Source organism: Prunus mume, linkage group LG1 (assembly GCF_029339155.1).
Source record: "Prunus mume cultivar Tortuosa linkage group LG1, ASM2933915v1, whole genome shotgun sequence".
Lineage (NCBI taxonomy): Eukaryota > Viridiplantae > Streptophyta > Magnoliopsida > Rosales > Rosaceae > Prunus > Prunus mume.
In genome coordinates, this window is record NC_142698.1 from 4286820 (window position 1) to 4309408 (window position 22589).

The 22589-nt window shown below is 38.1% G+C and overlaps 2 protein-coding genes across 4 annotated transcripts; one reads left to right on the top strand and one right to left on the bottom strand.

The window, feature by feature from the left end:
- Positions 1-821: 821 nt before the first annotated feature.
- On the top strand, positions 822-6759 carry LOC103332099 (uncharacterized). Of its 3 annotated transcripts, none has more exons than XM_089043864.1 (7): positions 822-1210; positions 1609-1638; positions 2944-3051; positions 3702-3789; positions 4878-5184; positions 5317-5371; positions 5735-6417. In XM_089043864.1, exons 1-7 carry the CDS (start codon positions 1076-1078, stop codon positions 5801-5803), a joined length of 792 nt encoding a protein of 263 aa, XP_088899990.1. In that variant the 5' UTR covers positions 822-1075; the 3' UTR covers positions 5804-6417. The 3 variants fall into 3 exon arrangements, 2 of the variants coding, with proteins under 2 accessions (XP_088899990.1, XP_008233020.2); XR_514135.3 differs by lacking the exon at positions 5735-6417 and adding an exon at positions 6457-6759 and having other exon boundaries at positions 825-1210; positions 5286-5371; XM_008234798.3 differs by lacking the exon at positions 5735-6417 and adding an exon at positions 6457-6759 and having other exon boundaries at positions 826-1210.
- A 654-nt stretch (positions 6760-7413) lies between these two features.
- On the bottom strand, positions 7414-8257 carry LOC103332090 (uncharacterized). The gene has a single exon (XM_008234787.3). The coding sequence runs from the start codon at positions 8126-8128 to the stop codon at positions 7559-7561; it is 570 nt and encodes a 189-aa protein (XP_008233009.1). The 5' UTR covers positions 8129-8257; the 3' UTR covers positions 7414-7558.
- Positions 8258-22589: the final 14332 nt, after the last annotated feature.

Below are 22589 nucleotides of genomic sequence, written 5' to 3' on the forward strand. Positions count from 1 at the left end.
TTCACCCAATATCCTCTTCAAATGCTTACTCCTAATGCCATTAAGCCTAAGTTTAGGATCTTTTACCTACATTTCATAATTTCCCACACCCCCCTCCCCAAAAAAATCAACTAAGTATATTGAATATTCATAAGGAAATGACGTATTATTGATAGCAGAAATGACGCATTATTGATTCCACAAATGACTCATTATTGATGCCACAAATGACGAATTTCCCACCCTCACAAAAAAACAAACCAAACCCAACAAAATCAATCCAGCAAGAGTGAACTTACCTCTCAAAGTCAATCGGGAGCTCCGAAGTCAGTCAGCTTGAGAGAATGTGGTGGACATTAGAGAAGATTCTTTGGTAGTGGAGACTCCATCTCTACCAAAATCGAGGAACAACTGCTGCTGCAGCGTCTAGCTATAGAAAGAGATATGCTACTTTGCTTTCATCTGGAATCTCGTCTGCTGAACGAAAAAGAGAAAGGGTTTTCACTTGAGCCATAGAATCAAAACAGGGCAATAGCTAGGTAAGAGCCATTAATCGTCATACCGAGGATACCAGGAACTGATGACAATGGAGCAACTATAGGGTTTGGGAGCTTTGGATCTTTCTAATTGTGGGTTTGCATTACATTCAAAAAGAGAGGATTGTGTTATTGAGTTTTTCACAAAGAGGGAAAAATCTTCAACTGAAGTTGGGTTTCCAACGGGTCAGATTTCAACCCGATTCTACATGCACCCTCTTTTAAAAACTCACCGTTGAATGAACATGCTCTTACAGTCCCATATCACGATATTTTCCTGATATATCGCAATATGTTTGCCAGATCCTCTCCATCAATCTTTTTTTTTTTGGTCGAACCTCTCCATCAATCATTTTCTAATTTTTTCCTCCGTCTCTCCCATTTTTTTTTCCGTCTTCTTCCTCTCTGCCTCAGTCTCTCCCTCTGTCTCTCTTCTGGGCTCACAATTCTTTTCCCCAGGCCGTGATTTATTGTTTGCAGGGGTCACTTGACCTCCTTGGCCCTACGTGGATTCGCCAGTGAACCTTGATACAACTTTTTTCAGATTTCCCTTTCCATAAATGCAAATACCCAGATGGAGAAACTTGTTTCTACTCAAGAATTCATTGATTTCATCAACTCCTACAGCAACCCGCTTCGCTTGGTTCCATTCTACTCCAACTTCATGCGAGAAGTGGAAGAACAAATGGTCCTTTGTGAGTTGCTGTTCTCTTTGATGATTTAATTTTTATTAGACTCTCCATGTCAAAGATTTGTTAAAATTGTATGCTTAATTCGTCTTTTAGTGGTATGCTTATGATATAAGTGGTGATTTGTTCGTCTTCTAAGGTTTCCAAATGATCCGGTCAGTGTCAGGTGTAGGTCAAATTTTAAGGTTTCTCCTACCTTTGCATTTTCTACCGAGAGACGTTTAAGGCATCTTGGTGTAATTTGATTGTGCAGATTGATTCATCTGTAACTTAATGTTTGTGGTGCATATTTAGTTTTTTTTTTAATTATAAAGTTCTTTAGAATACTCGTCAATTAGATAAAATTTGAACTAACACGATTTTGCTTTCTATAAGAATGTTTGATGATTCAAATGTTTTTGCAGGATGTAAAAAGCAGTCAACAACCATCAAAGGTATTAATTCTGTGCTAATTTCGGAATTCTTATATAGAAAATACATGCCAATGAGAGCAAGCAAAGGCAGCAAAAACTGACACTGCACACAGGGCTTTAATCTTTTTCCCCCTTTATGGTGTGCTTTCCACATGATAATCATACGTGGGAATTGTTAATTCTCGTGAGTGAAATTTGATTGGTTGTTTGTTTGGGAAAAAGTCCTAAGAGTTTAATAGAAAGCCAAGATAGGCAAATTAATTGTTACCAATACACAGATTGTAGGCGCTTCTCGAGTATGCAGAGACAGAACAGACATGCATGTTTAAAATTCGTATACACATGGAAGGAGGGATTTTGTTCGGTGACAAGTTTGAAAAAAGATGCTCCACAAACCATTATGGGACATAAGATTTGTTGTTAATTATTGCGTAGCATACTTAGGAGTTTAAGAAAACTGCCGGTTTTGCAACAAGTTTCCGCCTCAAATGGAAAGTTTAGCTCCAAGCAAATGAAAAAGTCTTGAGAGAGAGAGAGAGAGAGAGAGAGAGAGATCTTGGATGCTCTGGTGCTCCCACTCCTGGTTGTAGTCTCCCTTTCTGGGCCATTTCCAGTCTTAAAACAAATGCAAATTGGATGCTAGCCGGAGTGAGTATCGTAATATGTAATATTAATAAATTTTGGTGCTGCTGTAATATTTGATGGCCTACTTTGCTGTCATCTGATGTTTCCAAACTATATATTCTTCAGTTCTATTGCTTTTTATTGCCAAGTTCATTGTAGCTTAAAAAGCTATTATTTCCATTCATCTTCCCTGCTTCAAATTGCATTTCAGCCCTGTTCGGCAACATGTTTGCTTTTCAATAAGCAGATGCATTCTTATCTTGTGTTATCCTTTTCACCCCGTGCCAATATCTAGACACTGCAGTCTTTTTTTATTCATATTTTCTTTTAAATGTTTTTTAAATCCCTGGTTGGTCTTTAACCTGCTAAATGTCTATTAGCTATCAAGCCTTTTCATTCACATGTTCTAGAGTGTAATCTGAATTCCAAGTCAAACAGGCTGTCCAGAGGGAAAGATAAATAAATTTAGATGTGGCTTTTATATTCTCTTATTTCTTGCAATAGTTTTATCCCTCTTTCCATTTATTGTATGCTCTTATAAAGCAAGGGAGTACCCTCTTTTATGATTGTACCAACTCTTATACCCCATTAGGAGTCCGTTGTTTCACTGCTTAGTATCAGTTTTCCCTCCCTGCCTCTCTGTCTCTTTCATAATTATGAATTTTCTAAATTGAAGCTTAACATTTGAAATGTGCATTTCAGAATTACATCAGATATGCAACACGTCAGAAGCGTGCTGATACAAAGAAAGCCCTGAAAACCCTCCTCTTCAACAGTGGGTCCTCTAAAAATTTCTTTCAGAACATTCAGGTAGACTGGTCCTCTTGTTTTTGTATATAGTCTCGTTGAAGTCTATATATGAAACAACTTGGCCAAATTCCATTGTTGTACTCATTATTTTGAAACGAGGGTGTGCATCTATACATTGGAGTGCCCTCTTTTTTGTTGCATTAAAATAAATTTTTTAATTTGTGTATGTGTTTCGTTTCTTTTATATTTCTCTGAGGATACTTGTGGCATTAAATTCTGATTGAATGCCCACCTTCCATTCAACTTGGATTTGGATATAGTTAAACATGATTTAAATGGAGCCATTTGAAAATTTATCTCAAAAGTAGTGACGAAAAAAACTAAAACATATCATGAATTCATGAATTCATGTATAGCTCCTAATTTTTCTAATGGCCTTGTGGATCCTTAATCGTTAAATATATATATTATTGATATGTAAGACATGATGGAGACGTCTCAATTCTATCAATTCCCCCTTGCACTTTAGAAATTCAGTTATCTAGTTCCTGGTATTAGAGTTCCCCTCTCATGTCTCAGAGGCAGAAGCACGTAATATGGTGTTTTGCTGATTGTTTTTTATTTATAAATATGATTGTGTCTGCTTTTGATTAAAAAAAAAGTGCACTTAGTTTTTAATGTAGTGATGCATAGTTTGTTTTCACTGTCAGAATGAAAATGATTCAGGAAGCTCTCCTCAGAAACATAGGTCGAGATCTTCTCGACATGCTGTGAAGTCACACCACAAGAAAACAAAACGTGAGGTCTTCTTATTTGTCCTTTCTGAACCTATCCTTTTATGTATGTTTGTTTTCGATGCCCTACGTTTGCTGTACTTAATAGTTTGATTACTTTTACAATTTTGTCTAATAATCTGTACTTTCTTTTTTGATGTTTGGCCTGCATCTGAGCTATATGATTTGCTGATCCACTTTTTCTCATGCCAACAGTGGATTTCTTCATGATAAAAAGCTTGCTTTTAATGTTGTCTGGATGGTGGATATCTTGTGCAAGACTGGTCACCACCATGCTGTGACTTTAATGAATTTTATTGATGAAGTCTGTGTTCTCATTAAAATAAAATAAAGTAAAATAAAGGATTAGCGCTCATATTTTCTTTAATGCTTTAAAAGCTGGATGATCTTTTCATCAGTTCAGTGTAGAATTAATTGCATGGGCGGTTGTAAGAAACCCTTGCATGGTTATTGCACTTGATTAGAGTTATTCCTACTTAGAAAATTTGTGATTATACACTTAAATACTTTGAAAAGTACTCCCATTTCTGATGTGCTTCCCAACTATACAGAAAAAAAGGTGTGCTTTTTATTTCATTTTTAAAGCAAGCATATTATACAAGTGTAATTAATTTTAAAATACTGTGTTAACTTGTGGCTGAATCCATCACTTTATTTGTAAGAAACTATGCTGAATAATCATTACCATAAAACCTTCCTATGTTGTAAACTAAAGTTATAGATCTTATCCATAAACCAAATAGTTTAAAATCCGAGGTGTGTCTCAAGTGTCATGTACCTGGTTAGGTATCAGATGCATTTCTGATTTTTGGAGGCACAATATGAATAACTGCAATCCCAAATGTAAATGTTTCTTGACGAACCCTTAGAACTTTATGAAGTTGCTAATATCTGTCAGAAGAATCTCTGAATCTGCTCTCATGTAAGATTTTTCAGAACTTTACGTATCTACTTATTTCATTGCAAAAAGTCAGAGATTCTATGTAGAAAGTTAAAACCCCCATGTGTTTTTCTGCTGGCTGGTAAAGGTTATGATTTGCCTCCATTAGATGCATCTTACAAACCTTCTGCTTCTCTTTCTGTCCTGTTCAGGCAAGTTCAAAAGAGAGAGTTTCTTCGAAGATGATGACAACAATCTTGAGTCTATCTTTCGTGCGACATTTGGCAAGAAATGGTACTCCTGGTCTTTTGACTCGTGCCGTGACTCCTCTTTTAAAGATTCAGAATCCGGATTTGAGTGGACAGAGCAATCAAGCTGGAAAGATAAAAGTAAAAGATGGGAGAATAGTAGTGACGCGGAGTCTGATGATGAATCATGTACTATAGGATCTTATTCTGATAGAACAATTCTTGGTCTGCCTCCAACAGGTCCTTTAAAGACTGAAGATGTGAAAAAAGCGTAAGTTCTTCAGCGGGCCTATTTTCTCTCCAAATTTTTGAATGGAGTATATGAACGAAGTTCTTGTACTTTATTTTATATTTCACCGTTTTCTTTTGCAGTATTATTTAAACATATGAATCCTTCTGGCAGTTTCCATATATCAGCTTTAAAATGGCATCCTGACAAGCATGAAGGCAATTCACAGGTCAGTTCTTAATCTTTGGATCTTTGACTAATTTGAATTCTTTAATTCTCTCGAGTGTTGAGTGAGTTCAAAATATCATGTTTAGTTGTTAGTCATAGCCTATTCAACAGTGTGATTTTCCATTTTTGTGTGGGTAAGCGGCTTGATAGAGGCATCAAAAAGCTGTTTGTAAAAAGCTTTGACAAATATGGAATAAGTTTTTAAGGCAAATTACTCCCTTGAAAATTGTTAACATTTAATTATCAAGACAAAAATACGCATCCCTTAATTTGGTTTATTTGAATTGATAGTGACTTTGCACTTTTTTAGCTAGCCAGATAACACTGGTAAGTTTTATTTTAAAATAATTGTGAACTGGAACAGTATGCGTTGAAGAAAATGATGAATCTGCGAAGAAAAATCTTAACAGCAATCACATTGGCACAGAGATGATGAATGTCCAAATGTTCGATGTCAGGTAGGTCCTATATACACAATGGGAGCAAGTCAACTGAAGCATGACTTGACTTTTAACAAGTTTACAACTAAGCATAACAAATTCAAAACTCCTAGCTGTTTCCAAACAGTTTACAAATAACAAATAAATACATCTCCATTGGAGCTTATAGAGAATAATGGCAGTGTACCTACCCCCTTGTGCCCGAGTTTGATCCCCCTCTCTGGAAGATTAGAGTAATTTAGAGTAGTTTAAACTGTCGCTTATATAAAAATAAAAATAAATTAATAAAAACTTTTCCTAACATAAGCTAACTGAGGCTGTCCTATGAACGGAATCTGAGCTGGCTGTCAAGATGTTAATGCTGACTTGTCATTATCGCTGGCTCCAATCTGGCTTGCTTTGCTGAGTGTTGACTTAGTTGTATGCTGGTTTGTCTTGGTGCTCGGTCTTGCTGTTATGCACAATGACCTGTTTTGCTGCACGCCATTTGTTTAACTTCTTGTTGCTTCTCTGCTATTTGCACTAGTTGCACTTGGTTGCCATGAACATGATTTGTTTATCATATTATTATTAGGTCAGAGTTTTGTGATTTCTTTTCCATTGTTATATTCATAACTTCTGATAAGATATTTGTCCATCTTTGCAGGCAATGGCTGCAGAGAAATTTAAACTTTGTGTTAATGCTTACAAATCTCTGTGCAATGCACTATCCCCAGCGTAAGCCGGGGGGCTCAAAAGGTTCTGGTTTGAACATTAACAGCCCCCTCTGTACCGGTTCTCTATTCAAAAGGAAATCCTCATACAGATTTGACCCAGTACTGGACATGGTCTCCAGATCAAAGCGTTAGTCTACTTGAATAGTAATTTGATTAATATATTCAAATTTCATATGCATAAAGATTGTACTGAATCTATTGACAAATTTATAAAGAAAATTACAATTCTTTTAGAGATATTCCTTTTTTAGGGTAAACTTTTAGAGAAATTCTCATGATATTACTAATCAAGAATGGGTATATGATTGCAATTCCTGACTTCCCATAAATTTTTTTGTGAGTTTTCCGTTAAATTCATAATTAAATATTCTTAAAATCAAGATTAGGAGAGTAGTTCATCCAATTCCAATTCCTTAATTCCTCTATTCATAACTTCCTTTGTTTCTAACAAGTAAACATGTCATTAGTGTTGTATCCATCCCCATGGACCATCGCTCGGCCCTCAGTTGGTCACAATCTCAGACCCCAGCTAGTGACATTCACATCCCCATTTCACACAAATATTTCTCCATCGCTGTTCACACGTGATGTACTCGTCCATTTCAAAATTCAAATTCAAACAATATTATTAGAAAACTAAGAATGAACTTAACTGTGTTGTTGGTTGTAGTAGCAATACTGAAATAACTTCCAAACTGTACAGTATAAAGCTACTCGAAAGAAAATCTTCTTTGTTGGTCAAAGAAAGAAAATCAATCTTCCTTTGAACATCTTCGTTTGAAAGCATCCCACTTCTTTTTATACATTTTTTAAGAACAAAAAGCACTCAGATCCTAACTTGGTATGTAGAAAAAGATCACAGCAAAAAAGAAGAAACCTATAAAAGATAAAGAAAGATGATGAATGTAAATTCTGAGGGCAAACTTGTGGCAATGGATAACAATTAGAATTCTAGAATTTAATCAAATTTGACAAAAGTTCTAAACTCTCCTCTCTAACATTTCACCTTAATCACAGGGAAAAAAAAAAAACCTAAAAACACAGGAGAACAACAGAGGAAGCCACCATGAAGCCATAAATGACAATCAAGAAGCCAAAATGCAAAGCCCAATTCCTCTTGAACTTACCAAAGTAACTCTCAGGAGGCTCTTGATAATGAATCTCAAACTCATTCTCAGAAACCCCATCAAAGTCCCCTCCACCGCCATTAGCGCTACTCAGCCTCATCTTCATCTCCCTCAGCTTCTCAGTGGCCAGCCCAAGTGTTAGCTTGTGGCAGCGCCTCTGGTACTTGAACCCATTGATGCAGCGCAGGGTCTGAGCAACTGCCACGTAGAAGATGAGGTGGGCCAGGGAGAGGAGGACGATTGGGACCCAGCAGTGGCGGCATTGGAGCCTCGAGGACTGGGCCTCGGCAAAGAAGATGAGGCTGAGGAAGATGAAGAACAGGATGAAGAGCTTGTGGAGCTCCTTCTTCTGGAGGTCTATGGACCTCTTCTTCTCGAGGGTCTTCTCGAAGTGAAGCTGGATGATGGTGTTTAGGGCTTGCAGAGCTGTCTCTTTTGGGATTGATGAGTGGTGGTGGGTTTCGTAGTCTGCCATTGATAGGCGGCTGGAGAGCTTTGCCTCTGACTCTGATGAGGTTGAGTTTCGGAGGCCATACAGTGCGTGAGTGAGTGAATTTAGTGAGTGCACCGAGTTTTGGCTCGGATCTCGAGCACTTTGTTTTTGTTTTTAATTTTTAGTATATTTACTTTTTTGGGAATGTACCTATTATTTTTATGAATAATAATATACCTATTATTTGTTATGGACAATAATTTACCTAGTATCTTTTACGTGTAACAGTTTATCTTTTTTTTTTTTTTTTTTTTTTTTATCAAGGAATTTATCTATTATCTTCTCCTATGGGTCATATGAATATATGTAGGCATATGAAATGTTAATATATTTATTTTTTTACCTATTTTTTTAGTACATAATATCATCTAATTAACGTAGGTACTTATTATTTTGCTATGAATATTGAACCTATTATAACATAGAATATATATATATATTTGATGCATATTAGGTAAATATATATAATTGGAGGGTATTAGATATTAAAAAATTCATATATTCGGGCTATAGGAGGTTAGGAGGGAGTAATATGGATATAATTGGAAATTTATACAAACTTTGTTTTTCATTCTTACTCAAAACAAACATGGGAAAAGAAATAAAGTGATATCTCGTGGTTACTTTCTCAGTATTACCAAACATGGAAAATGAATATTCCATTTCCCATCCCTTGGGAAATAACATGGGAAGTAATTTTCCCTCAAATCTGTTCCCTGAACTAAACGGGGCCTCAATGTACGCCTTAACATTTGCTTTGATTTGACTTACAATTTATGTTCTCATGAGTTGAGAAGGTTTAGAAAATTTTCTAGCCAATAAAAAAAAAGTTGAGAAAATTTTTAGGGGCTTTTACCATATAAGAGCACTTCCACTCATTGTACCATGGCAAATGACAAGTGAGGGCAGACACTATTCACATGAATGGTGACTGCCTTAGAGCATCCACAGTGGGGGGTGTATTTCCGGGGTGTAAAACCACTTTTACAACCCCTTTACACCTCCTGGGGGTGTAAATACGTTTTTGGTCCAATGAGAAACGATGTAAAGCCACTTTTACATCTCCTTTTCTTCATTTTTCCTCTCTTTTCTTGGGTGGGTCCCGCCTGCAAAAGATGTAAAAATAGATGCAAATATGCATTATTTTACATCTCCATGGTGGTGATGTATGTTTACAACCCTTTACATCTCCCTATTGGAGATGATTCCGGTGACAAGGGGTGTATATTTAACATACACACCCTTATACACCCTCTCACTGTTGATGCTCTTAGCCTTTTTAATTTTGCTTTCCCACTCATTGTCATGGTAAGTAAAGGTAAACACTATTTGTTCACCCGTTTTGTGTTTGCTCCTGTGATGGAAGGGTAAAGTTCCTCATTGCCTTGGAAACCATTGACCGGTCAACAAGTCAACTTTCTTTAGTATGCAAGCGTGCCGCTACTAGCAATAAAAATCCTAGCAGACTTCTTAAAAATAGATAACTTGCGCCCCAAGTTACTGATTTCTAAACAAGTGATTGTGAATTTGGGTGAGGAATATCTCCCAAATAAGTTCTTTTCCTGCCTTAGACTGGTGAGGACTTCATAATTTTTCACAGTATAATGTTGGTAGTTTTGGCGAATAAATAGTAAGAAAATGAACTGTTTTCAGTGAATGACTTTTACAAAACTCTAGAATAAAAATCAACTCTAGAAAGACAAAAAAATGCTGGACTTCCATTTCTGCTGGATGAAGCTTCGATCCGGCCGATTTGGGTATGCTGTCTTTGGATTGACTGTTCCTAACTTCAACCTCGAAGCTTCATGTAAATCGATACCAACGCTTGAGTTTGGCGAGCTTTAATCTATTTCAAGCCCTAGAAGGCTTTTTGAACGGACAAAATTGTCGCCTTTTCAGTTTAAAAGGGGGCAAAAGTGGTGGACTTGAGGATTCTTGAGCGCCTTTGTGGTGCCTGCTTTTATCGAGGCTCTCCATAAATTCTTTGAGGTTTTCATATTTGTGAAAACTCAAACTCTGCTTGTTTTGGCTTTTGCTGAACCAAATTTGTAACGAGAGAAATCTTGTTTTGAATGACTTATTTCTCTTAAGTCTGAACTAGAAGTTTTGATTTATAGCTGGCTTCTTCGGTGGCTCGAATGAGCTTTTGGTTGTTTCAGTTTGTTTGAAGGTTCTCAGAGATTAAGTGATCATTTTGAGTTTTTGTCTTTTGTTAAGTTTTTTGGTTGTTTGACTGATTGTCCTTTACTCTGTTCACCCTCTCTTATATTTATAGGAAATGTTGGAGTAGGATTTCTAATCCTTTAAAAATGGGCGGTAGATTTTCTGAAAAAGATCTTTTATTTTAAAATGCAAGGAAAAAGGGGTTTTATCAATTCTGGCAGACAAGCCTTCCATAGTCGAGTTTCTAAGGCGATCACTTCCCTATATTTCTTGAAAAAAGAAACTGACCCTTCTTTAATTTCAACTGCTTTGTAAGATTTCAAGCTGTGATGGTTAGTTTGATTTTCCAGATGAACAACTCCCTGTATCCTACTTATCTCCCAAAACATTGTCTGTTTATCTCTTGAAAATGGTGTCTTCTTTGGAGCAGAAATTTTTCTAAATATACAAAAGGGACTTTGATCTTTTGGTGACAGAGATTTCAGAGATGTCTTTATTATACCTGCCCCTATTAACTCTTTATCAATCTCAGTTGAAATTACTGACTTTTCTCAAGTCAGGAGGTCACGTGGGTCTGTTTCTTTCCTCGGCTTATTTTTCTTTTCTTTAAATATGCCAAAACCCAATTTGGATATCTTCGAACCCCAAGTCATCCTCGTGGTGAGATAGGTTCTGGGCTGGGCTTCCTTGGTTTTTTATTTTAATTTAGATACAAATTTCAAACTGCTTGGGCCCTGAAGTTTTCTTTGTTATTTCTGGGCCTCCAATGTTGGGCTAAGTGTGTCAAATTAGGCCCAAACACTATTCACATGAGATATGAGGAGAGGAATTTGTATGGAGTTTTGGTGTGGGAAGTGAAGAACATAGCTAGGTATTTATAGAAAAAAATTCTGAATTTTTTGGTATTTAAATTGGTCTTTGACGTCAGCACCCACAGTCAGCAGCTTAGGGAATTCTTGCCTTTGGACTGACTTGAGTAACTAGGGGCCATTCTTGACCAGGCTGGCCTTTGTTGCTGTGGGCATTATTCCAAGACTAGGCTACCTTTTTCCCTGGCAAAAGACCCGCGCTGGAAGTGCTCTAAGGAGGGCACGAAGACAAAAAGGTCCAGCACCTCCAAAATTGGACAAACTAGTCCAGTGACTGTCCTACATGAAATAACTCTTATGTCACTCACTGAGAGTGACATTGGGCAAGTCTCGTGTCACTGTCTAACAATGACATAAGAGTTAACTCTTATATCACTGTCGGACGAACTGGACTGGTTTGTCCAATTTTGGAGGTGCTAGACCATTTTAACATTTTGTCTTGTGTAAAAGATTTTTTAATCATTTTTCTGACAATTTTCATATTGGGTTGGGTTGCTCCATGCTGCATCCAGGCACGAACCCAATATTCAAAAATAATTAGGGCTAACTTTTAAGCCAACTTTTTTAATCAAAGAGTTTCTATTTAAATTTCGGCATAGCGTTTTATGACATTTTTCCAATTTGTTTATAACTTGTTAAACACTTCTATTAAAAAGTAAGGGTTTAGGGGCCAAAAACATAAAACACTGAGAATGTTTTCATAAAATAAAAATAAGTTCACGTGTACTTGTAGAAAACAAAACAAAAAACAAAAAAAGATGTTTCATTCTCATGGGTAATGCTCAAAATAGGGGAGGTTGAAAAAGAATGGTTGATGTTGCTTATTCTCGTCAATCTCTTGCTCAATCTTCTCTCCCCATCAGACCAAAAAACATAAATCTTCTCTTCTTTCCCCCTTTCTCGACCAAACATCCACTACCCAATAGCCACTATAGGCCAATCGAACCGCAATCACCACATCAGACTAGCAAATCGCACCACCACCCAGTTGAACCCAATTGACCCTACCATCAATACCACCACCCACATAGCAAACTACAAGGGGGAGAGAGAGAGAGAGAGAGAGAGAGAGAGAGAGAGAGAGAGAGAGAATATCAAGCCTTGGATGGGAAGGAAGAAGAAAAGAGAAAGGAGAGAAGAGGAAGAAAGAAAAAAAAACAAAGAACAGGTCTTGGAAGGAAGAAAAGAGAAAGGAGAGAAGAGGAAGAAAGAAAGGAGGAGGAGAAAAAGGAAAAAGAAAAGGACGGTGTCGGCTGAAAATTAGAAAAAATAGAAGAAAAAAAAACAAAAAATAAAAGAGATGAAGATAGTTTTAACTTTTAAAAAATAATATAAATTTTTATTTGTTAAATTATACATTTTTTAAAATATTTTTTTAAGAACATAAATTTTCAAAAATACACTTGAAAAATAACTCATATATCATTATTCTCAAATTGTACTACCAAACACGTTTTCATTGTTTTTGTTTTCTAATTAATCTACCAAACGCATTTTCAATTCTTGAAAATGCAAATTTGTTTTCTTGTTTTCATTCTCTGAAAATATTCTAAGAAAACATTCTCTGAAAACGCTACCAAACGGGCCTTAAGTGTACAAGAAGAAGAGAAAAAAGACATTTGGGTGGGCCCTCACATGTGAGATGGTGGAGATGGAGCACACGGGTTGACTCGAGGAGATAAAACTAGATTGGGTGGAGTGGCTAGGTATGTTTTATTTAGGTAGGGGAGAATTTCAAAAAAAATTGGGTAGGGCTCCTAGATGGGCTCGGCTCGTGCCTGGTGTTGAGGCCCAAAAAATTCAAGGCTAGACCCAAATATATTCCCAACCCAATATGACACCTTACTCAGAGGAAACCCGACTTGGATACTCAAGAGTTCATTGTACGGGCTCGCATGAGTTAGCGTCTATGTGCCATGCCAAGCAAATACGTAACCCGTCACGCCAAAAAGTCATAACAACATAAAATGTACCGGCTCTATGAACCCACGCTTATTATCCCGTCAAGTGTCATTTTTGCCCGGTTATAGCCCTTTACAATACAGCACAATTAGAGCACGAGCAAGCCAAACAACAAGCAATGCCAAGTGGAAAACCTTTATTTTGCAGCTAGCCACGCTACAAGCTTAAGTGGGCCCGAACCATGCAAATGCTCATGGCTTGTTGACCGGGTTGTGATATGGATGGTTACGAATATTCACAAGGCCCATTGATGGGCCAAGAAGTGGAAGTTTGGGGCTACTTGGGAGCCCTAAAACTCGAGCCCATTTCTTGAGCCCAAATACGTAGGTAAGCATGAAAGAGAGAAAAATGGCCCATCACCTTAGTAAATTGGCCCATCGCTTTAGTAAATTAGCCCATCACCTTAGGAAGTGGCCCAACAACTTAGAAAATATCTCAAGAAGCCTCCAGCACATGGCCAAAGCCAAATCCAAGACAGACCATCTGTAAAACCGAAGGATATTGTGTGTGCAGGCTGCTGGGAGTAAAACACCCTTCATACCAACACCTTTACCCACTTCTTTCCCCTACCAACTCTTGCCATAAAATAAAGGAGGAAAGAAGAAGAGAGTGTTGCCAGAGATAGAAGATTGCCACAAGGACAGCTGCGGGAAGACTCTAGAGCTCCAAAAAATCTTATCTCTATGTGGATTTCACAAAATAGGGATGAATCAAAGGAAGAGAAGAGGAATGGAGGGGGAGACTTGGCAGATTTATGAAGAACTAGCTAGGGTTTCTTGGGAAGGAGGAGCTTCCAGCTCCTATAAAAGGGGGCATCTTCTACCCAGCAATTCACCACATCCAGATAGAGCAAGCGTCCCCTCTCACTATTGGAACCCTTCAATTTCGAGCTCTATCCTCTCATCTCCTTCCTTTTTCTCCTCTAGAAAACCCTCCAAGAGCGCGACGAAGCTTTCTCAAGCTGCTTGAAATTTTGCTTAAGTCACCCATGCTCCCACCCCCATCTTTTCCTCTCTTCCCTCAACAAGTCTTCCCAAAATTCCCTCTCTCCTTGCATTAAACCTCTGTTTCTCATTGGATATCCGAGCTTTCTCTTTCTAATGCTAAACTTATAAATGCTCAGCTCCCATGCCACAAGCTTTTCAAGCTAAGCCAAATTATTCATCAGTAAGCAGCTGTTGGTTTTGTTGGTGAAAGAAACCAAAGTGCTTCCTAAGGTTCCATGAACCTTTCAAAGCACTCTTGGGGCCTGATTCTTGAACTCAGAAACAGGGACAACTCCACCCATTTGCTCTGTACAGCAGCCCACCCATCTATAGTTGCTGGAATGAAAAAGCCCCTACACCTGGAAGCAACTCACCCCTTTTAAATTTGTAATTTTCATCTATTCTACGAAACATCAAACTAAATTTTATGGGTTTTTAATCTAAATGGTCCCCCAACTTTTGCTCGAGTATCATTTTGGTCCACCAACTAAATTTTCAATTCAATAGTCTTCCAACTCTCAATTTGGTATCAAAACGGTCCTACCATCAAATTTTGTCAATTATTATGTGACATCAAGGGGTAAACTCGTCTTTTTAGGGCCAAAGCCATCTCTTATTCCCCTTCGTCTTCCCCTTTCCTTCCACTGATCTTCGGTTTTCTTCCAATCATGGATGTAAACCCCCAAAGTGGCACATAGTCTACCTCAAAAACACTGCGAATCCACTCCTTTTCAACTCATATGGCTCCAATTTCTCCCGGATGCACCTATCCAACTCAAATGGCTCCAATTTCTTGCAGCTACTAGTGAAGATGTGCTTAAGCTCCAAGACAGAGATGAAGTTAGTGGAGTGCTTGTCGAGGACCTTAAAGGTGTCCTCAAGCCGATGGTTTCTCCCTTTTTTCTATTGGAATTGTCAAGGAAGGAATTTGAAACAGTGTCATTTGTCGGGCTTTCGAGTATGGACCTACGGGTACCGGTGGTTGTCTTTCTTCTTCTTGCGTTTTATTTAGGCCAGTTTTTCTTCGTTGTGGGAATTGGATCAGATGGAATTTGAGTTGGATCAATAGAAGATTGCTTCTTCTTCTTCTTCATCGAGGGAGTTGTTCCTGCTCAGAATCTCGAACGACATATTTTGATCAGGGAAGAGGCAAAGGGTAGGGGTGACTGGGCACGTGGCAGGGTTATGGGTGGGTGAGGTCGTGGTGGGGCCGGCTAGTTGAGGAGGAGAAAGGGTGAAAGATTTTTTATGATTTTATTTTTAATTTTTAATTTTTTAATTTCATATAATTTATCTTTTTTTTAATTTGTAATAATTTTTAAATATTTTACTTTAATTTTTAATTACCTTATTAATATTTTAGTTCATGTGGGAGGTTTTACCCTTAAATCTATATGTGAAATTGAAGACTTTGACAGTAGGACTGTTTTAATATCAAATGGAGAGTTGGAAGACTATTGAATTGAAAATTTTAACTATTAACACTAGTACGACAACTAGATTTAAGATCTCAAGGTTTGGATTGTTCTTTTCCTTTAGCTTTGGATGGCTGTGAAACGAGCTGGGGAGAACTGAAGGTTGGAACGTAATGCTAGAAATCAATCAATGCATAAACAAACATAATTGGGCAACAATGAAAGAGATGTCAAGTTGAGTCCAAGTAACGTACTAAAGACCACCCATAATAGAACGATAAGGAGTTGGATCAGGAAGAAGATTCTTACTGTGATCCAATTTAGCATAGCCAACATGACTAGGACAATGCTTTCCACCAATCAAGTCGTGATTTACCAACAAGTCATAAATTAATTAGGTCTTAGAAAGAAGAAAGAATCCAGAACTATGATGAACTTTCAAGCCTAAAATAAAGTGAAGAGGATCAAGGTCCTTAACTAAAATATTGTTCACCCATTTTGATATAATCATGTGATCGTTGGGTAAAGTTCCCCATTAACTTGAGAACCATTTGTGGTTAACAAATTAATTTTCTTTTGTGTATGAGTATGCCACTGCTAGTAGTTAAAATCCTAGTAGACTTCTAAAAAATAGGTAACTCGCTGCCCAAGTTACTAATTCTAAACAAGCAATTGTGAATTTGGGTGATGAATATCTCCCAAGTAAGTTCTTTTCTTGCCTCACATTGGTGAGGACTTTACAATTTTTCATGGTACAAAACTGGTAGTTTTGGCTAGAATAAATGCTAAAAGAGAGCAGATTTGTTTAAGCAGAACTGCCTATTACAGAACTTAAAAGAGAACTGCCAAGTCCGAAAAAGACTACAGAATGTTGGACTTGATATCTACAGGTAGCTGCCTCTGAACTGGACTGAATTGGATGTGTTTATGCTGGATTGAATCGTCAGCACCTTCAACTGATAGATTTCAGCTGGAAATCGATACCAATGTTCAAATTTGGCAGAGCTTTAATCGATTTCAAACCCTGGAAGGCTTGTTGGATGGGCAGAATTGAGGCCTCTTCAGTCTTGAAGGGGGCAGAAATGACTGGATTGATGATTGATGAGCTGAGGTTGCACTATAATACCTGTTATGCTTGATGAAGACCTATGCTGGACCAAATTTGTAACGAGTGAGAACTTGTTCTCTTCGTGAATTGTTTCTTTGAACTGAAAGAATGACCTAAGTTCTGGCTATTTTTGCTTAGGGGTTCAATGATTTTTCAAGACTGAATGGCTCAATTGCTTGAGTCGAAGACTTTTGAGGTCTGACTGATTTTGTCAATATAACTTGAGAGTTTTTGTTTTGATTGATATTTTTGGCTGTCCATTACCCTGTTCACCCCTTCTTATATTTATAGAGAATCTGAATGAGGTTTTTTTTTTTTTTTTAAATCTAGGGGCATAAAAAGAGAATTTCCCTTTCTAATGCAGAGAAGTTATTAATCTGGCAAAAAAAGAGCGATAAATAGTTAGTTTCTGTGATGGTCTTTTTGCTTTTTCTGAAAAACCAACTCTCTTGTTCTTTGCAAATCACAACCTGCCATGATGGTCCGTTTGCTTTTTCTGGTGAACAACTCTCCTGCTTCCTACTTTATCTCTTGAAAATGTAACCTGCTATGGTGCAGAGCTTTTCTACACATAGAGAGGAGAGTTGATCTTCCTTTCTTGATTTTTAGAATGGAGAAGGTTTTCTGGAAAAAATACCTGTCTTCATTAACTCCCTATCACTTCCTCTGTCTTAGTTGAGAATTTTGACTTTTCAAAGTTAGAAAGTCACGGGGGGTTCCTTTTGAGAAAAGATCCTTCAAGCAAAAAATCTGCTAATTTGCACTTTTGGGGTTGAGATCAGATGGTGAGATTTTTTAGAAGCTAGGCCTAATTCAATTTAGAGGTTCTTGATTTGTTTGGATTAAGTCACCATTAAATGGCAATTCAATCTTTTTGTTTTTGCAATTTTAATCCTTTGCCGATCGTTTCAAAACAATCTGGGCTTCTAAAAACACTTGGGCTGATTTCTGAAAATAAAGCCCACATCTCTGTCTTCTGATATGCACCAATGTTAATTGGGCTGGGGTGTGAAATTTTCAGGCCCAAACAAATATCTTGCCAACATGATGAATGAGGGACTGCCAAGCCTAAGAAGAGCATCCTGTGACACTAATATTGTCAACATACACCAGAGCAATAGTGTGAGTGTCACATCCCGGGATCGGCTTCGCCGTAGCACAATATTGTCCGCTTTGGGCCCCCTCTCTGCCCTCACGGTTTGTTTTTGGGAACTCACGAGCAACTTCCCAGTGGATCACCCATCCTAGGATTGCTCTAGCCGTAACTAGCTTAACTTCGAAGTTCCCATGACTCCAAAGCCAATGAGCTCCCAAAAGGCCTCGTGCTAGATGGAGGCGAGCATGTACATATAAGGCACATCACCTCCTCTCCAAGGGTCAATGTGGGATGTTATAGTGAGACTTATATGCTTAAACAAACAAAGAGGAGTCAGATGCAGAAGAGTGATATCCTAATACAATCAGGGCACGACACAACTCATCATACCAACCAGTGCCTTTTTAAGACCAGAAAGTGTTTTGTTGAGCTTACAAACATGAGGTATATGCTTGAATCAATAAAACCAGGAAGTTGATTCATATAAACAGATTCCTTAAGATAACTATGCAAGAAAGCATTTGTTTGCATCCAACTGATTTAAAAACTACTGAGATTAGACAACAAGAGCCAAGATAGAACGAATTGTAAAATGTTTAGCAATGAGACTAAGTGTCTATGTAATCCAAACCTTTATGTTGATGAAATCCTTTTGCAACTACGTTATTACAGCCAACTTTATTGTAAGCATGATTAAATAGCACCAATGTCCAAGTACTATTTTTTTTTATTTAAAGAGAATCATATTCTGATTGCAGGGCTTTTTGGGGTTCCAAGACTTTCATGTGGGTAGACTCCTTCATCTGGGTGAGGCATCTCTTGCTTTTCCTTCTTGTTTTCCCACCATAACTTGTAAAGGAAAGAATAGGTAAATGTGCTGGTCCAAAAGGTGATTTACTTCTATCAGCACATGGGTTTGCTTGGTTTTTAACATAGATGTGGGATATTTTCTAAGGTGCTAGGCTATTTCTCTAAGGTGTTGGACCAATTCTCTAAGGTACTGGACTATTCTCTAATGTCCTGAGCCATTTCTCTAAGGTGCTAGACATTTTCTCTCTCATGCTTGCCATGTGATTGGTCTCAAGAAATGGGCCTGAGTTTTGGTGCTCCCAAGTAGCCCAAAACTTCCTTGGACTATCAATGGGCCTCATGAACACTTGTAACCATCCATACCACAACCCTCTCAGCAAGCCCTAGGCATTCACGTGACTTGAGCCCATTTAAGCTCGTAGCGTGGCTTAGGCCCACTTAAGCTAATAGCGTGGCTTGGTGCCAAAATAAAGGTTTTTTCGCTCAGCATTGCTTGTTATTTGGCGTGTTTGTGCTTGAGCTTTTCCCGTATTTTAATGGGCTTTGGCAAGGGCTAAATGGTACTTAATGGGACAATAAGCGCGGGTTCATGGAACTAGTACAGGCTTGTTACATTTCACATGGAGCGACATGTGGCCCATGAGTTGTGCAAGCGCATATGACAAATTCTTGCATACTCCAGTCGGGCTCCTTTCTCGGTTAAGTGTTATACTAGACTAGAAATATATTTGGGCCTAGCCTTGGATTTTTTGGGCCTCAACATTATGAAATATAAAGGTAGAAAAAACTTAGGCCATAAATAATATGGCAACCTCTAAAATATAGCAATACTTTGTCTCAACAGTTCCATTCTGCTGGGTCTCTGAGGATGTGATCCTTGTATTCCCACAGCCTACCATAGTTAGCTCACACACGGGGGCTGAGTTCATAGGGGAGAGAGATGCTGATACTGATCGGCATGAGGAGGATAATGATTCGGGGTGGACTGTGGTGGCCAATCGTAAAGGGAAAGCTAAAATGAGCTTACGGGATGGGAGGTCTTTTAAGGAGGCTGCTAAAGGAGCTAAATTTAGAGTTAGCGACAACTTGTCTAGTGCTCATGGTGGAGGGAAACTGTTAGTGGCCGGGAACCTAGTGTGAAAAGGAGGGGTAGGTTCATAATTTCACACATTTGCATGCCTTGTTTGCTTAGTAATTTTGTTTAGCTTCCCTTTATTTTGAATCTCTTACCTATGTTTGTGTGTTTTGTAGGTTAAGACAGCAAGAGATCATAATTGATGCAATCCATGCTTGTTAAGGGTTGATTGAGATAAAAGGAATATGAGCTTAAAGACAAACCCAATTTGGGCCACACTCCTTGTCAGTTCAGTTTTATAGGTCGTCTTGCAGGCCTCATTTCAGCAACTTACACAGGTCGGATGAGGAGACATCCTCGATAGTAGTTGTTTCAATGGGTGCCTATTATAACATATCCAAATTTTAGCCTAATTGGATAAATCTGGAGCCCTCAGCACGTCAAAGACTGAACCAAGTTCACAAAAATGTCATGTTGGCTGCCATCACATTTAATGTGGCTACATCCCTAAAGCATGTGCTACACATGGGCAGCGACACATGGGAGTCAAATCAGCTCAGGAACTTAGAAAGATGAACAAAAGTCAAGCTTTCCATAAAGAAACCATATCAAAGCATGTATTTGGCAGCTGGAGCAGTTGACAAGTATGTCAGCTAGAGCAGTTGGCAAGTATGGGCAACTGGAGCAATTGGGAGCTAAGAAAGGTGTGCTTCACCAGCCAAAGGGGAGGATGAAATTGCACTCTATAAATAGGGAGTCAGACACACATATTCACTTCATCTATTATTCTCATACACACATTCAGATTCACCATAAGAGATAAGAGAGCTAGTTGCAAAGGAGGGAGAGCTCGGAGCTGTCCTGGGAATTCCTTGCAGCCATCATCTAGTTCTTCTCTTCTCTTTATCCTATCTATATATCTTATTTTCTGTATTCATAGTTATGTCTAACTAATCCATTTAGTTAGGGCTTAAGATGAAGCCCTAGTCATGAATACTCAATGTTATGGATGATTTTATAGTTAATTGATTTCCTTGCTTTTATTATCAAGTTGTTAGTCTCCAGTTTATTATGTGCTTGATGTATGTTTTCTTGGAATAGCTAACTAGGATTTTATGCATCTAGCACAGGTTGGGAAGGGGTTTAGATTCACCAATTCTACTCTCCTTTCACAAGCAACACATGAATGGCCTAAGAATCATTCAAGGGGTTAATAACCATAGGATGACTAGGACAGATACCATGTTCTAGGACCTGTGTGATTATCATATTCTCATGGAGCTTAATGACTCTTGTATGCTTTATTCTAAGTAGATACCATGCTTAGGTTGCGTATTAGAGATCACGTGTTGTGTAGATACTATGCACAATTATGCCTTAGGAGAATCATGCATCCTGCACCTAGATACCATAGGCTTGTATGCAATAATCTATTGTTGATGAAGCTTGAGTCAATTTCTATGCATTCATAACTTGGATAAGAAAACTAGTGGGGGATTCCAAGGCTCTAACACCTCTCAATCATTGTTTCACAACTTGTTGATTGCTGCCAGTGTTTACTTTCGAGCACTTTCATTTCACTTTCTTCTTTTCATTTCAACAACAAAACCCCCCATTTCGAGTGCGTGTGTGGTGCTAGGATTCTGTCCTAGACCTTGAGTAATTAGCAAGAGGCATTGTTGAATTTGACCTTGCCTTTAGTTAGTTAGTCAGTTTCTTTGTTTTCTGTTCTTCTAGCATTCTAAGTAATTTAACTTGGAACCAAGTTACCATTCTCCGTGGGATCGACCTCGTATTTACATAAGCTATACTATAAACGGTTCATGCACTTGCGAGAATTAAAGTTGTTGTTTTTAATAACTCATTTTAGTTGTTAAGAATTGGCTCAACACTCTCTCATCCCCCTCTTTCTCCTGCTAGGGGAGAGTAGCAAGTGGCTTACAAGAGCCCCAAGAAGAGAATCAGATAGGAGTTTGAAGAGAGGGAGGATAACTCAAAGGCTAGCCTGGAGGTCTTTGGGGTTTTTGACCCTACAACCAATACCATAACACCTTAATCCATGAAGATCTTTATCTGGAATAGCCGTGGTAGTTCCTGGCAGGGCTTTATCTTTCAAATGTTGTTTTTTATTAAGTCTTTTAATTTAGATGTTGTGTGCATTATAGATTCCAGGGCAAATTTGCAGAAGGCTGAGGCCATTGGAAAAAAATTGCATTTTGATGGTGTTTTTTGTGTCCCTGCCATAGGGCAGTGTGGTGGGATTATTATTGTATGCTAGAATCCTATATATGTTAAATGCACTATTTTGAATTACCATGATCGCTTTGCGCATTGTTTGATTCATGATGTGTTAGATAATAAGGATTGGATGGCAACTTTCATTTATGCATACCCCCAAAAAGAGAAACAAATAGACTTGTGGAATCTTATTCTTAGCCTTAAGCCCCCTCTGTAGATGCCATGGGCTCTGCTGGGGGATTTTAATACTGTTTGCTCTCCTAGCGAAAAAGCAGGAGGATCCAATTCTAATAGTAATTTCCACAGAGCTATTTCGATCTTTAACACCTTTGTTAATGATTGTGGAACAATTTCTCTCCCTACTGAGGACGTTCCATTCACTCGGTCTAATGGTCACCAAAATGATTCTGTTATTTTTGAAAGGCTTGATAGAGTTCTGGCCAATCCTGAGTGGCTTAATTTGTTCCCCAACTATAAGTTATTAAATCTGCCTATTTGCAAGTCTGAACATGGTCCCATTATTTTAACTAGTTCTAATCCGAGAACCAGTTCTAAAAGGGTCTTTAGGATGGAAGCAATGTGGCTTTCTCATGTTGACTTCCCGCATGTTGTGAACCAGTCTTGGTCCCAAGTCTATGTAGGAAACTCAGCACAACAATTATCTTCTTGTTGTAGTGTCTTCAAAACCAAGTTAAAGAATTGGAATCGTGAGATTTTTGGG

Bases quoted from the DNA above. Each gene is read 5' to 3' on its own strand.
- LOC103332099 (XM_008234798.3), top strand. From the start codon at position 1,076: ATGCAAATACCCAGATGGAGAAACTTGTTTCTACTCAAGAATTCATTG. The intron at 1,639-2,943 runs GTATTAATTCTG...TGTGCATTTCAG, and splicing joins GCAGTCAACAACCATCAAAG to AATTACATCAGATATGCAAC. The intron at 5,185-5,316 runs GTAAGTTCTTCA...TCCTTCTGGCAG, and splicing joins ACTGAAGATGTGAAAAAAGC to TTTCCATATATCAGCTTTAA.
- LOC103332090 (XM_008234787.3), bottom strand. From the start codon at position 8,128: ATGGCAGACTACGAAACCCACCACCACTCATCAATCCCAAAAGAGACA.